Here is a 15180-nt window from a genome sequence, read left to right on the forward strand (position 1 = left end):
GAAGTCCCAGTTATGTCCTCCGTAGCCCCCTTTTTTCCTAGAATAAAACCAGTCCCAAATGTCATAGCTTGTCCTTGTAGGAAAGGTGCACCCCCCCACCCCCTCCCCACCAGTTCTGGTTGCCACCTTCTGCTCTTGGTCCTGCTCTGCAATATCCCCTTGGAGATGCGGTGACCAGAACTGCACAAGGTATTCCAAAAATGATCTCACCAAGACGTTTGCACAAGGGAATGAATTTAGGTATTGGTTTTGTTTGTATTTTTGGCTGCTTTCCTGAGAAATCAAAATGGTTTGCAGTTCGCGGATGGGAAATGGCCATCCTAAACACGCAACAAACGCCATGTCTGTAAATACCCACAATAGCATTAAAATAATGGCAGGAAGGCCAAATGAAGACAATGCTTGTCTGTCTTGTTCCTAGAAAATAGCAAGCGTGTTGCTGTTTGCTACTACGCTGGGGAGATCCATAGCAGGAAGACTACCACCGTAAAGGCCCTGTCTCTTGCCTGCCGACTGAATCGCTGTCAGTGGTGGGCTGGAAAGCAGGGCCTTCAAAGTGGTTTGCAGGGATTGGGCAGGGGAGAACATGGTTTTTCAGGGAACTTAATCCCAGGGGATCTAAGGACCAAAGTTGGTGCTTTGAATGGGATTGGAAGGAATAGGAGCATATGTGACTCAAAAACAGGTGCTGTATCCTTCTGTTTATTCGCCTGTGTCAGTAGTTTGCCATCCTGGCCAGTGGGAGCTTCGAAGCCATTTCCAAAGCCAACCCCGCAGAGAGCCCCTGGCAGTTCCTTGACCTGGATATGATTAGCACGTGGATGACGGTGGCCATATAAGAGATGCATCTTTCCTGTTGGCCAGCAGAACCAGAGTTTGAAGGTTTTTGTCCCTCTGAGCCTCCCACTTGCCTCTTTGTTGTAGGTCTGACGTGTTCAAGATCCACTGGCTGATGGCCGCTCTTCCGTTCACCAAGTCCCTTTCGTTGGTCTTCCATGCCGTAAGTCGCCTCGCAGCGTACCTTCCTGCCCTCTGTTCTCCAGGGAGGCCAACATTTTGAGGGTGGTGACGGGAGGGGGGCAAAGGGACGTCGCTAAGGCTTATAAATTCCTTCTCTCCGAGAATCTCCAAGCACTTAATGTTTCAAACTGTAACTTCTGGGCAATTATACTGCAAAAGATTCCTGGCCAGGCGGAACAGTGTTGTGGATCAGACTGCGCCAGGAGGGGACGTAGGGGGTGAAGCAGACCTTCTTCCTGCTCATCAAATCTGTTTGGCAAAGCGATTTATAAATATTCCTAATAAACACACTGGTGTTTTGCAGTATTTGGGCTGTAGCAAATTGCGTTGATCTCCGTCCCCTGGGTCCCAGTCTCAGTGCAGACTGTTTCCCAGTTGTTGTTTGTTTTTTTTTAGTTTTTTTGATAAAAGTCACCATTTGGGTGGGGTCCACCAGCATACTTCTAGGGCATGTGATGTGGGGAGGGGGTTAGAACAGCTCCCAAACCTACCTTTTGGTCCTGCCACCTTTTCAGCTTGGTCTGTTTGTCCCTCTGGCCTTTGAGCTCAGTTGAGTTGTTCAGTCTTCCCTGGGGGGCCTTTGCAGGTAGAAACCTCATCCTGTGGCCTGCCGAGCAGCAGTATAGCTAAGAGGTACATTGCCGTACATTGAGTTCTCTATGGAGAACTCGTGCAAGGAAAGCGCCCTACAGGTAGACCACAGCTGCGATACAAGGACATCTGCAAGAGGGATTTGAAAGCCTTAGGAGTTGACCTCAACAGGTGGGAAACCCTGGCCTCTGAGCGGCCCGCTTGGAGCAGGCTGTGCAGCATGGCCTTTCCCAGTTTGAAGAGACACTTGGCCAACAGTCTGAGGCAAAGAGGCAAAGAAGGAAGGCCCATAGCCAGGGAGACAGACCAGGGACAGACTGCACTTGCTCCCGGTGTGGAAGGGATTGTCACTCCCGAATTGGCCTTTTCAGCCACACTAGACACTGTGCCAGAACCACCATTCAAAGCGCGATACCAGAGTCTTTCAAGACTGAAGGTTGCCAACAACACATTGCTGTGGGTGTAACACTTTGAGAGGGTATCTTGGAGGCCTCTGAAAAGCAAAAACTGCAAGTTTCAGTGGCCTCTTTCAGTGGCCTTTTTAAGATGTCAGGGTGGGGGTGGTTAAAAACATTTTTTGCCCTGGCATGCCACTGCCGCAGGGCGACATCAGGTAGGCTGCCTCTTCTTCAGCTGTGTTTCTGAGTCAGCAGTTAAGACCTGCTGTGAGCTTCCCAATCTGTGGAAAGAGCAGGCAGATTCTCAGAGCGGTTTGTTTGCTGGCGTCAGGAGCTGATGTGTGCCTTTCCTTCCCCCAGATCGACTACCATTACATCTCCACCCAGGGCTTCCCCATGGAAGGCTGGGCCGTGGTCTACTACATCACTCACCTGTAAGTACTGTGGCAGCTGTTGGCATCCTTGTAAGGCCCGAGCAGGTTTCTAGCCCTTGTCGAACACCCTCCGGATAACGGCACAAACGTCCAGCAGTGTTTTTAAAAGCATGTGCATCCCATCAGACGCCACAGCGGGGCACGGAAACTGTATGGTCTTCTCTAACACGCTCTTGTTGTTGGAATGACCACCATAACTTTGATTCCGGGGTAGGGGAAGAAGAGAGGAGAGTTGGTGGCAGTAGCAGGCACGCTTCCAAGTAAGCGTGGGGGGAGTTGATATTTGGCCTAACCTCCCCCCCCCCCCCGCTCAACTTTTATCCTCTCAACAACCATGCGAGGTAGATTTGACCGAGAGCAAGTTACTATCCCAGGGTTGCCCAGTGGAAATTTGAGCCCTGGGTCTCCCCAGTCGTTGACGGCACACTAATCCTGAATAAAGTGCTGAGTTGAAATATCATGGTGTGGGGTGAATCCCACGTTCCCAGCTGCTGTGTGCTTCTCTCAAGGGTTTTTTTCTTAAACCAGCTGGCTTAAGGGGTTCTGACTCGGAGCAGGAAAAAATGGGCTGAGTGGGAGGGGCTGTGCCACTGCGAATGCCAGCAGAGCAATTTTAAGTTGGTGTCCTCCTTGCCAGGTTGAAAGGGGCCCTCCTGTTCATCACCATCGCCCTCATTGGGACAGGCTGGGCCTTTGTGAAGCACATCCTCTCCGACAAGGACAAGAAGATCTTCATGATAGTCATCCCGCTGCAGGTAAAGCTGGCCAGACTTCTGAGAGCCCTAATCCCGGTTGCTGTCGGCGATCTGCAGGCCCCAGCCTCGCAACCTGTGGTGGTGGCGGCGCTACCAGTTTTCCTGAGGTTGACTTGGAGCCTGCTTTGGGGTACCAACTCGCGTGTTGATGACTGGTTGTCGTTGTAGTGCGTGTGTTTAGAGCATACAGATGTCCCCTTGTATCTGCAGCTTTACTTACCCAGGGTCCTCAAATCCTCTTCCCCATTGTGCTCATGTCTCACCTCTCTTCGTTAGCCAATGCTTTGCAAAATGCAGTTTTCTATTTATTTATCGGAGTCGTTCTCAGACTATTCAGAACCGGGACCCATTTTTTTTGAATGACAATCTGTCGGGACCCGCCGGCAGTAATGTCATGAACCTGGAAGTGATGCCATGGCTGGGAAGTGACATGTAGGCTTCAAATCAAAGCTGCAGTCAGCCAAAGGTCTCACACAGTGCGCTTGTGCTATTTTGCATAGCTTGGAATTCAAACTTTCCAGCTCGGAGGTCAAAGCAGACTTGAATCCTTGCCCAACCACACAGCCCTTCCATCTTCCCACATGTTCAGGGCAAAGTGCCAGGCCTCTCTCCCACCTCGAGCCTGCCCTACCCAGCAGCTCTGTACCCTGTATTTTCAGTGGTGTCTGAGCTAAGTGCTACGTGACCCACCTGAAATTGTCTCATGGATCCTTACCTACAGTTTGAGGAACACTGGTCTACCATATTTCGATTCTGCCTCTCTCCCCTGGAGGGGAGCTTTTTCTCCCTAATGCTTTGGAAAAGAAAGCAAATCTCAAACCTAGACTCCTAGCTGCTAGAGGAACTCTAGAGCTTCTGCTTCCTGTTAGCAGTTCTCACTCTTGCCTCTTCTAATGCCTCCAGCAGCCACAAGTCCAGGTCCTTGCTGTTTGCTTCCTTTTTCAAAGCAAACGGAAGAAAAAGCATTTGCACACAAATCATGTGCATGGGGGGAGGGAGAATCTTGAGTAGAGTTTGCTACTATCCACGGTTTCAGGTATCTATGGTAGCAGCAAAAGCGTAAGCCCTGTGGATACTGAGAGTCACCTGTACTCAGTTCAGTTGGAGGTGAGCCGAGCATGCGTTCTACAGTGCGCCCCAGGTGCACCACAGTTCAGGTTTAAGCTGTGACACTGGTGGCTTTAAAAGAAGCTTCATGGAGGATGAGTATATATCAGTGGCTACTAATCTCGGTGGCTGTGCGCAGTCTGCCAGTTGGGAAGTAGCTCTCGTTGAATGCAGGGGAGCAATGGTGCGAGAGGGGTCTGCTTTCCTCTCCTGCCGGCAGACTTCCTGGAGGCAGCTGGAGGGCCACTTTGGGGAAAAACCTGGGGTCTGATCCAGCAGGGTGGTTCTTAAGGCTGGGAGAAGTCCTTCGTGTGACTGAAAGCAGATGTTGTTTTTGAGCATGCCTTTATGACCAGAGAACTAGAAACTTGCAGAGTGCTATGAACCATCCCTTTCTGAAGACTAAAAAGTCTTGGCGCTCACCCTTGATTAAACCTTGGACTCCACCCCTTGCCACTCTTCCCAGGTCCTGGCAAACGTGGCCTACATCATCATCGAGTCAACGGAAGAGGGCACTACAGAGTACGGCCTGTGGAAGGAGGTCCTCTTCCTGGTGGATTTGCTGTGCTGTGGGGCCATCCTCTTCCCAGTCGTCTGGTGAGTGGCCGCGGGTGTGGAGCTAGGGTTTGTGTGTGGCAGGCAGATGCTGGAGGTGGGCGGCTAGGGCAGAGTTTGTACCCAGTTCAGATGCCTTGCGGAAATGTGGCTGAACTCTGGCTTGGTGGAACGTTCTCAGGCCTTGTTCGTCCACGCCCCCGACTCTAGTATTGTATGCAAGCAGAAGTCGTCCTTTGGGGGAATAAAATAACGTATGCGCCCAGCCTGAAGATGAAATCTTCACAAGAGCCTCCAAAATTAAAAGCACTCTAGGACAGTATTTGTGCATTTTTATAGCATCCTTCCTCTAAGGAGCTCAGGGTAGTGTAGTGTACATAGTTCCTTCCCTCCTCTTGTCCTCAAAATAGCCCTTTGAGGTAGGTGAGGCTGAGAGTGAGTGACTGACCCAAAGTCACCCAGGAAGCTTTGTGGGAGAGCAGGGATTTCAGCCTGGATCTCCCAGGTCGAAGTTCAACTCCTGAAACTTAACACCAGTGATCCCCAAACTTACCAGGGTCACGGCACTGCCGCAGCCTCTTCTTTTTCAGCTCAGCCAGGTGCTGCCATCTTGGATCTCGACAAGATCCAAGATGGCAGCATCCAAATCTCACAAGATTTTGCAAGATCCAAGATGGTGGCACCTGGGAGGACAGTTAGAGGAGGAGTCAACGGGGGCATCCTTGCTCACTTTGGGAACCCCTGAGTTCACCATCCTGGCCCTAATATAATAGCTTTAGTCCTAGCTAAATCCTTAGCAGCGGGTTCAACCCACGCTGACTTGACTCACTGTGGTGCCAACCTGCGCTGGAGGGCCTCCCATGACCGGAACTGCCATCCGGTCCTTTGAGAGCTTTCTGAGGATTTCGTTATCGGCAAAAGTCAATGTATGGAAGGGGAGGAGGTCCTGGATCTGCTCCCTCACGGATACTGTGGACCCACTGTAGGTTTTTGCTCAATTAGTCACTGCAGACAGAGAAAAAGGGGTCTGTCATGGACTCTGCTTCTTGGGTGGGGAGCACAGCCCAGGTGCCCCCCAGGCCTCTTGGAAGCGATGGCTGGTCTTCCTCACCAGCAGAGGGTGCTCCAGGTCTGAGTGTGAAAGATGCTTGCGTTCCTGGCAGCGGGCCACTGTTTCTGAGCATCGGTTTGACTCAAAGGCTCAGGCGCGAACACCCAGCTAATTTTCGCTTCATTATCTCTTCTAGGTCAATAAGACACTTGCAAGAAGCCTCCGCGACAGATGGCAAAGGCAAGTAATGATTTCCTGGCAAGATCCTTCTGTGCGTACGATTGCGGCAGGCAAGAGACTGATCTCTCTGTTTTTAGGGGTTTGGGTTTTCGCGGGCTGGTGGGGGGGTGAAACCACCTAACAACCCGCCCGCCCCCACTTGGACCGAGCAAAGTTTCCTGCCAAAGATGTACGTGCGTTTGCTTTTAAAAAGCAGTTGGCTGGGGAAGCTCCTGTCTTATCAACTCAGCTTTGGGTTCATTATTGGCATGCCCTAAACCGGGACTCCATGCTTTCTTGTGAGGTCAGAGGCCTTGTAGTGTGACGGGGGGGGGGGAGAATCTGGGCCTTTTGGGGGATGACCCAAGGCTTCTTTGCAAAGAACCGTACAAGAAAGTTAGCGCAGGCAAGTCCGTGGAGAGGAGGGTCAGCGGGTCTAAAGAAACAGGGAGAGGTCTTCCTGCTCAGGGGGCAAAAGTGTGGAGGGAGCCATGGTAGGCAAGCTTTCCCCTTGCTATAGACGCTGAACTGCATAGTCAAAGGGTGATGGAGGGAAGGGTTTGGGTTCCGTTTTTGACCGGGTCTTGTCAAAAGTTTTCTGGAACTATGGAGAACTGCCTCTGGGCAGTATTGTTGATCCTGGCTTGGCAGGCAGCCTCCTGTGTTCGTACATGTGGCTGACGGACCTGAGAGCTGCTTCTCTGTCCCTTGGGGATGCAGGAGAGCAAGGTGGACGGAAGCAGATGTTTCTGAAGTCCAGGCTGGTGCCAGTCTGGGAGGAGGAAATGGTCAACTGAGCATCAGTAGCCAGGGAGGGCTGTTGCTGGATCCCCTGCCCTCCCAGAGGCTTCTGGATGGCAACTGAGCCGGGCAGATGGATCCAGCGGAGCTGCTTTTCTGCTCTTAAGGACAATTTTAGTCTGGTTGCTCAAGCCAGGGAGCTTTGGCTCCCCATCCCTGCTTGCTTCCAGGATCTCCAGCCAGAGCTGTAACTAGGGTGGAGCCTGTGGGGCAGCAGTCCTAAGTGCTGCGCCAAGGAGGGGAGGGACGGCAGGCGCCAAAGAGAAGGCGGTGTGTGATTGTCTTTCTTTGCAGATGGCCACTTTTTGCAAAAACATTTTTTTCTCCCTGTTGTGTGGTCCCTGCAGCTGCCATTAACCTAGCGAAGCTGAAGCTCTTCAAACACTACTACGTCATGGTAAGACACCTTTTTACGTGCGGGCTGTGGGCTTGGAGCCTTTTGGTGATAGCACTTGGACCGTTGATGCTGCCTTCAGCACACCTGCCTGCTCTTTTCCCTGACTTTGAAATGAAGGGGGAGGACCAAAATGAGAGGAAAGAGCAGAGGAGAGCAGTGGGCTAGAGCATCAGAGACACTCTAGGCTTCTCTCATCTCCTCCCTCTTACTTTTGACACTCTAGCTTTCTTCTCTCCTGCTCCATCCCTCTATAAGGAAGTGGTAGCTGGCACTCCATTGGGAACCATGTTTAAGAGGTGCCCCATACTTGACTATAACTACAATATATTAAGGCAGAACAGTGATTTTCAACCACCGTGCTGTGTGGCCCATCAGTGTGCCTTGAATGCAGGTGTGACTCAGGAGTTTGGGGGGGGGTCATATATTTGTATAGCCGTTGGAAGACATGAGTTCCCCACCACCATCGCTAGCATGGTGTGCCTTGTCAGTTGTCAAACTATATTGGCACCTTCTCCGTGCTCCCAGAGATGAAAAAGGTTGAAAACCGCCTTGGGAGAGCAAGGACCTTTTTTGATGGCGCAGTTTGCCCACCAGGTGCTCTTGAGGTTAGATCATTGGTGCGCTCCCCACTCCCCCAGCCCCTGAAGTTGAGATGTGACCCCCAAACCACAACTTGACTGCATTAGTCTTGGTCATGATGCTTTGGGTTCTAGCTGGAAATCCGTCTGTGTCCTCCCCCAACCCCCTCCCTTTGGGAAGCGACTCAAGGCCCGCAGCACGTTCCCAGCCGTGAGTTTAATTCCTCTGCAGGGTAAGAGGTTCATGACGGACTAAGGCTCCGCCAATTTCACATACTAGTCTCCGTTCCTCCTCTGCCCGCAGATCGTATGTTACATTTACTTTACACGGATCATTGCCATCCTCATCAAGATCGCCGTTCCGTTCCAGTGGAAATGGCTCTACCAGGTACTGTCATTCATTAAAAAAAAAACCTAGATCGTATCAGACTGCTATTGCTTCCTTACGCAATCTAGCTTTCATGGAGACTCAACCATGCTTAGCTGTTGTTGCAAGCACAAATATTTCAGGTGCAGCATTTTCATCTGGGAAAGATGTCTCTCTCCCTCCCATGCTTTTTCTTTTCTCCCTCCGCCCCCGCCAACTGTTTTCTCCTGCAGGGTTACTGGATTGTGTACACAAGGGCGGAAAAGTAATTGCTTCATTGATCTCGCCACTGGTCCTTCAGACATTAATCAAGAACACAGACAGGGGCTGTGGAAAGTTGGGACTTGCCCCTATAATTGGGGCACAAAACAAAAAAAGAGCAGTAGCAGCCCCTACATTGGGGGGGGGGAGAACATAAATCAGTGGTATATACACACTAATTACAAAGGAGAGTGTATTAAAAATTGTTACAGTTTGTATATGTGGTAGAATGGAACATGTTGAATTTGTAAGGTATAGATTTATAGATCTTGATTTTCTGCTTGGTATCTCTCTCTGTCTTGCCTTTCTGTCCCAAGCGAACCTTCAGGCAGCTAGGAGCCACCATAAAGAATTAATAAAGCATATGTTTTTAAAAATGCAATGAGGATGAGTCAGTCGGCATAACGAGAAACGAATGGTTGGAGTGACCCAAGGATAATTATTTTAGCTTCTTTGTTTTTATAGTGGGCCCTCCTAATCTGCAGGCTTGCCATCCATGGATTTCAGTATCCACAGAGGCTGAGCCCATGGCTGGAAGGCTTTGGAGGACCTCCCAGAAGCATTTCTGATCGTGTCCGGGAGGTCCTCTGAGGGCATCCCATGGATTTAATGATCCACAATTCACTGTCCGTGGGGAGGTCCTGAAATGGATCTCTCACGGATACAGAGGGCCCACTGTGTTTTGAAATGTTGCTGGTTAGAGCTTGCAACCCTGGCTTAGCCGGGCTGTGGGCCTGACTCAACATAAAGCAGCCCCCCCCCTGTGCGGTACAGGCATGCCTTGACTTTCATGCCTTGACTTTCATGCCTTAAGACTTTCATGCCTTGACTTTCAAATCGGCAAGCTGAATCAGGCTCTGGTTTAACTTTAATCCATTTTGGACTTTCATCCATGCTGTGGTCCCTAAGCCGGTGGAAGCACAAGGTGTAGCTGTAATAGTTTCCTGGCCACTGATTTAATAAGGGGGAAGTAAGAGCCACACTGGAAGTGAGGGGGGGGGAGTCTTCAGCAGAACCTCTGTGTGTGTGACTTGTTTTGAGTTCCTCCTTGGTTTGGTTTCAGCTGCTGGATGAAACTGCCACCTTGGTGTTCTTTGTCCTCACCGGCTATAAGTTCCGGCCTGCGTCTGACAACCCCTACCTACAACTGTCTCAGGATGACGAAGACGACTTGGACATGGAAGCTGTGTAAGGACCCCTCTTCTTCTCTTGAGATCTGACCATGGCTTGGTGGCAAGCTGTGAATCGAGACTTCCCCGGTTCGAAACCGTCCCCTCTGCCGTGAACTGACTAGCACCTGTTTAGGCAAGCTGCTTGGTACCTGCCTCAGTTTTCCTTCTCCACAAAGTGGGTATAGTAGTATTTGCAGGACTTATCCCAAGAGTTTTCACTTATCCCGTGTGAAGCGCTTTGCACGCTTGGCGCTATACAAAGGATTTTGTATCAGAATCATGCCCTCCCCCCGATCTCTTATAGAATCTGTCCTCCTCCATGTGGACAGGCTGTCCCTGCCTGACCCACTCCAGTTGTAGGATGGTGATGGAGGTGTGCTCAGTTCATAGAGAGGTGATCCCGAAGCCCGAGGGTCCTGGCTAGCTTTCCATACAGAGAAAAGATGCGCATGGAACACTTCCCCCGTCCCCACAAACGTTTGCAACCTGCAAAACTGACATAAAGGGGAAGCGCCTTTCAAAAGCCTCTAAGGCACCCTGTCAAGGCATGGTAAGTGGGGCAGTGTGGGGGGCAGGCGTGTAGCCCCTTAGCTACGCCACTGAGTGAGCTTTTGACAGAGGTGAGGTTCAAGCCAGGGTATCCTGATTCACAGCTCAGTCTCTCGCTCTACCACCTCTTTGTACACCAGTGTAGAAAATGCTTCACTCTCTATCCCATTCTATCAGTCACTGGGGCCGTGCTGAAATTCAAGCTCCCCTGTTCCCCTGAGGAGAGTTTGCTTATTCCCCCCCCTCCCCAAAGAATGTTGGGACAGTGCCCTTTGAAACGCTATTGAGTTCTGACCCATATCTTCTCCCTGTTCCGAATCCAAAGGTCTGTTTGCCGAGTTTTAAATCCCCTGGCAAGGGTGATCCTTCGAGACATCAGCCCAGCCTGTCTTGTAAGCGTTTTAAATCCAAAACTCCGGGGACTGCTGACCTGTTAGAATTTTCTCCCCAAGAGTGCTGAACCAGCTGTCGAATCGAGCACTTTTTTGTGTGTGGGTGGGGTGTAGAGGAAAGAAAAATAGCGCACGGAGGGGGAAAAGTGTAACGGAGAAGCAATCTTTTTGCAGTGCCATCGCGCTGAAGGTCGTTGACGTCTTCCATCGTCGGCCGTTCGGCTGTGTGTTTCAGTCCCTCTCTTAATCTGGGGAACAGAACGGGTTTCTGGCCTTAGCAATGGGGGGAGCACCCTTCAGTGAGTTTCGAAGTGGCCACGTTGTGGGGACGGTGGGCTGTGTTTTGGTGAAAAAGCAGGTAATAGGAATTGGCAACCACTGTTCAGGTTTCACTTAGCAGATGGTGATGGCAGAGACATGGAAGGTGGTCCTGCAACAGGAAATTGGGCAACTTTGCTCTCTGTGATCCCTGCCTCAGTTCAGGGCAGGAGCTTCCAAACAGAGCTGATGTTGCCCACCAAGCTTTCACTCAAAGGAAGCAAGAGGCTTTCCTGGAATTAGCCATGCCCCCCCGACACAGTGCAAATCTTGGGGTGCGCCACCCTCCTTCCTTAGTAACGCTTATGCGTGATGAACCTCAGGCTCTTTTGCTCGTAAGCATGGGTTCTGCAGCACCTCTTGGGGTCCTGGGGATGATGGACGGAACGTTTGAATAATGAACATTGGCCCCTCGTGGGAGGGAGCTGACATGCCACACCCTGCTCTCTAGCGCCCTTCTTGCCACTGGTGGCCCAAAGGCGGCATTGCAGCTGCCTTCTCAGGTAGAATCGGGTGACCCTAAGGGGCCAGTAAGGTTTCAACGGGTCTGAAAATGCTACTGGTTCTGGGGCAGGACTGCAGTCCTTGCACAGGTTGACAGAGAGCTCTCGTGCCGCCTTTCCTTGCCTGCCTTATGTTCGTGAATGCGCTGCAAGCCACAGCAGCCTGATGTTCAGCCAGCCAAGGCATTATTTATCTGTGACAGAGACCACCATCCCTTATTTAACCCAGACAGGAGCCTCCCAGCGTGTGACACCCCCTGTCTTGTCCCTGTCCCCCCCAGCTCATACTTCTGAGAAATGCCTCTATCTTTTGCACGTAATGGATTCTGCTATAAAAAATTCAGCAGGCAGAGAGGAAAGTACCAAGCGTAATTTTAATTAGCGCAAGTGCAGCCGGGTCTGGGTTTTGGATATTGGTGCTGACCCGGATTGCATGTCCGTTCCCAGTAGGGGGAAAAATGGAAGACAGACAACTGCGGGCAGTTTTCCCCCCCCCCCCCGTGGGTTTATTGCCCAGAAGCCTTGGCTCGTTTCAATCTTTTCTAGAGCTGCTTTTTAAAAAAAAATAAAAAAATCTCCAAATAAATCTCGCCTCTGCAGCTTGGTTAAGCATTAGCTGCAAATGCCGTTTGAGCTGGAATCTGATTAGACTGGAGTCAGCCGAATCGCCGAGACAGAATCTTCCTGGCACAGGCTGGAAGGAGAAACTTGGGTGCACCCAAACAGCAGACGCGAAAATGTATGTGCTGGATTTAGAGAGGAGAACTTGGGGAGGGAGAGGGGGGGCTAGAGTGTCTTGCCTCCTCCTCTCGTGCTTGAAGTGAAGGGGAGGAAAGTGGTGGAGAGACACTCTGGCCCACCATTCTCTTCTCTGCTTCGTCTTTCATGCCACTTCCTCTTTCACACCATTCTCCTCTTTTCAAATCCATTGAGAACTGGGCGGTGAAGGAGCACGTCCACTCGCCCACGTATTGCTTGCGACGGCTGCCTTGGACAGGATGGCCCCAGGGGCTCCCTGCCACCGCAATCCCCCCCTATTCCCCATTTTGCCCAGCAAGACAGAGACAGCCCCCTTGCCCGGGGTTGATCGATGAAAGTGGGGCTCCCGCCGCACCCCCTGAAAGCGCCCAAGGAGAATTTTCCCAGGCAGTGAGCGTGTCTCTTCCCTGCCATCCTTTTGAGTCCAGCTTCGATATTACTGACTTTTCTCAACCGTATTCCACTAATGGATGAAAGGAACCTTTTAAAAAAATCTGACAGTCAAATTTCCACAAGCCATTAACGATTTCGGCATCTGATGTTCAGATTCTACATTATCAACGACTTTCTCTCCAGCTGGTAATTATTAATTTGTCACTCTTCGTTCTTATTCATTCTTCACTTGTGCAGTTTCTCTTCCCCCCCCCTCCCCACCCATCAGTCTGGCCAAGCCCTTGAGAAGCTTGATGAAATCTTAGTCAGGCCTTCCCAGCTCGTCTCCCAAGTAGCCCTGCCTTTTTATGATGATGCAGGCTACTTTAGTCAGCCCATGAGTGGAAAAGGAAGGGGGGCATCATGGGGACAATTTGCCCCTTTCAAGGTGTTGTCTGTTATCTGTTGCGATGGACCCAAAGCCGAGAGAGATTTCTTTTGCAGGCACTTTTCCAAATCCAAACCTGTTCTTGCAAGGTGGCCCCTTCCCTCGCTGTAGCTCTGCAAACAGGCATAGATTAGCAGCAAGTGTGCTTTGGGCAATGGTATGCAACCTCAGTGCTCAGAGATTTGTGTCACCCCCCCCCCACAATGAATTGAATGAATCACTAGCACTCAGTTGTGTTGCTGTAGATCCAGCACGCCTCTTTCTTTTGGCTTGAGGCACTGCAAGTTAATCTGTGGCAAGAGATGGCTGCAAATGAGAACGTAAGGCGAGACTTACTGGACCAGTCCAAGGGGAGCTGACATGGTGTCATGAACGAGAACAGCGCTTCCCAAACGCACCTGGTCACAACACCCCTGCAGCCTCTTCTTCCCAGCGGAGCCTGGTGCCACCCTCTTAAATCTCTCAAAACTTTGCCAGATCTAAGTTGGCAGCACCCAAATCTCATGAGACTTGGATGCCACCATCTTGGATCTTGCAAGATTTTGCCGGATCCAAGAAGCCAGCGCCCACGGGAACAGGTGGGGGGGGGACATCCCACAGCAGTTTTGTACCCAGTCCTGGTCAGCATCTTGCCTCTTTTGTCTCCTTTGGCAGGGTGACGACCAGTGGTGTCATGGAAGGCATGAAGAAGGTCAAGAAGGTCGTGAACGGCTCCGTGGAGCCCCGCGGCGAAAAGGAGAGTGCCGCATGACGGACTTGGAGGCCGGCGTTCCCTCTCTTCTCCTCCCCCTCCCTTCCCGTAGGACGAGGCCGCACTTTTCAGATAAACTAATTTATTCATCTTTTGACTTCCTCGGCGGAAGGGGAGCGAGCTGAGCTTCAGGACATGGATGGAGACTGCAGAGAATATAGGGGGAGAGGCAGGTACCCAATACTGCCAAAAAAAGTGGGGAAAGAACCAGCAAAGCCCTTCTTATTCTCTCTGCTAAGGGTTCTGGGCTTTCCCAATGCCCTGCGAGGAAGCCTTTGTGGGCATGGTGGCGGCAGATATATCTATATCTATATCTATATCTTTTATGTTGTTCATTTTGATTTCTTTTCTATCAGAGATGGTGGACTCTGGGGTGGGGCAACAACACATGCTTTGAAGTTGTGAAGCCCTTGGGCTGTGGCTTCCACATGTGAAGAACAAAGTTGCATATGTAAATATATATATATAGAGATATTATTTTATACGATTCCTTTTGAGATGCAAAACATGGCAAGATTAAGATAGGGGTGGAAAGGGGGTCCCTTTTCTAGTCCTTATTTGTCAATTTCTGCAGAGGTGAGGCATCTTGGTTGCAGAGGAATTTTGCCCCACCCCCAGGAGGAAGAGGTGCTTCTTTTTGGAGACCGGGTGGCTCCCGTCTGCCTCCGCGTAACGCCACGGTTCAAAACGTCCCCTTTTCTCTATGCAGTTGCTTGAAGGGACCTCTGAAAGCGTGCGGTGAAAACCAGCAAGGTCTGAGCTGAAATCCCTGCCCCTCCAGTCTCAAAGCCATGTGGGACACCAGAAATCCACCCTTAGCGCCCCCCCCCCCCGGCTTGTGTAGTTAAGCTAGAAGATAGCTGAGCCTGGTTGTGTGAGTGGTACCTGCTGGGTGCTCCGGAACTTTGGCACGTTCTCTGAGCAGGACCCCTTCCTGCAGGGTTCCAGATCTGCTGCATGAGGCAGTCCAAGTGGACCCCCTCACCCCCCAGCCTGCCATATCACACTGTGAAACAGCAGCAAGAACTTCTTGTTGGCCGCCCAGGAGGGGGGAGCATATCCACGCACTTGCTCGCTTCCTTGTGATCGCAGGTGCCAAAACTGCTCTGGGACTGTCCCGGGCAGCACATCAGAGATTCCAGTGACGGCAAGAGTACTTTCTGCACACTCCAGTCCCAGTCCTGCATTAGTAGCTGCACAGGTGCTCTGGCAGTGCATGGGTTTGTGGGATCCTCCCCCCCCCCCGAGCAAGGTATATGCGCTTCAACAGCCACCTGTGTGTGCTTGGAGAGAAATGCAAGACAGGGCAGCCTGTGTTTGGATTTCTCCAGTCCACGCAGAGGCAGGTCGAAGAACCTTGAGTCGCCATCATTCCTCCAAGA

At 51.2% G+C, this 15180-nt stretch overlaps 1 protein-coding gene across 1 annotated transcript in view; it reads left to right on the forward strand.

Annotated features, from left to right (window-relative positions):
* GPR107 (G protein-coupled receptor 107) overlaps positions 1–14143 on the forward strand; it is a 38190-nt gene extending 24047 nt beyond the window's left edge. Inside the window, exons 10-18 of the mRNA XM_066610563.1 lie at positions 925–1000; positions 2370–2443; positions 3081–3198; positions 4772–4902; positions 6108–6151; positions 7279–7328; positions 8211–8294; positions 9598–9722; positions 13702–14143. Coding sequence (XP_066466660.1) covers positions 925–1000; positions 2370–2443; positions 3081–3198; positions 4772–4902; positions 6108–6151; positions 7279–7328; positions 8211–8294; positions 9598–9722; positions 13702–13798 — 799 coding nt within the window. The 3' untranslated portion in view covers positions 13799–14143. The remainder of the gene's footprint in view (positions 1–924; positions 1001–2369; positions 2444–3080; positions 3199–4771; positions 4903–6107; positions 6152–7278; positions 7329–8210; positions 8295–9597; positions 9723–13701) is intronic.
* Positions 14144–15180: the final 1037 nt, after the last annotated feature.

Source organism: Tiliqua scincoides, chromosome 16 (genome assembly GCF_035046505.1).
Source record: "Tiliqua scincoides isolate rTilSci1 chromosome 16, rTilSci1.hap2, whole genome shotgun sequence".
NCBI classification, from domain to species: domain Eukaryota; kingdom Metazoa; phylum Chordata; class Lepidosauria; order Squamata; family Scincidae; genus Tiliqua; species Tiliqua scincoides.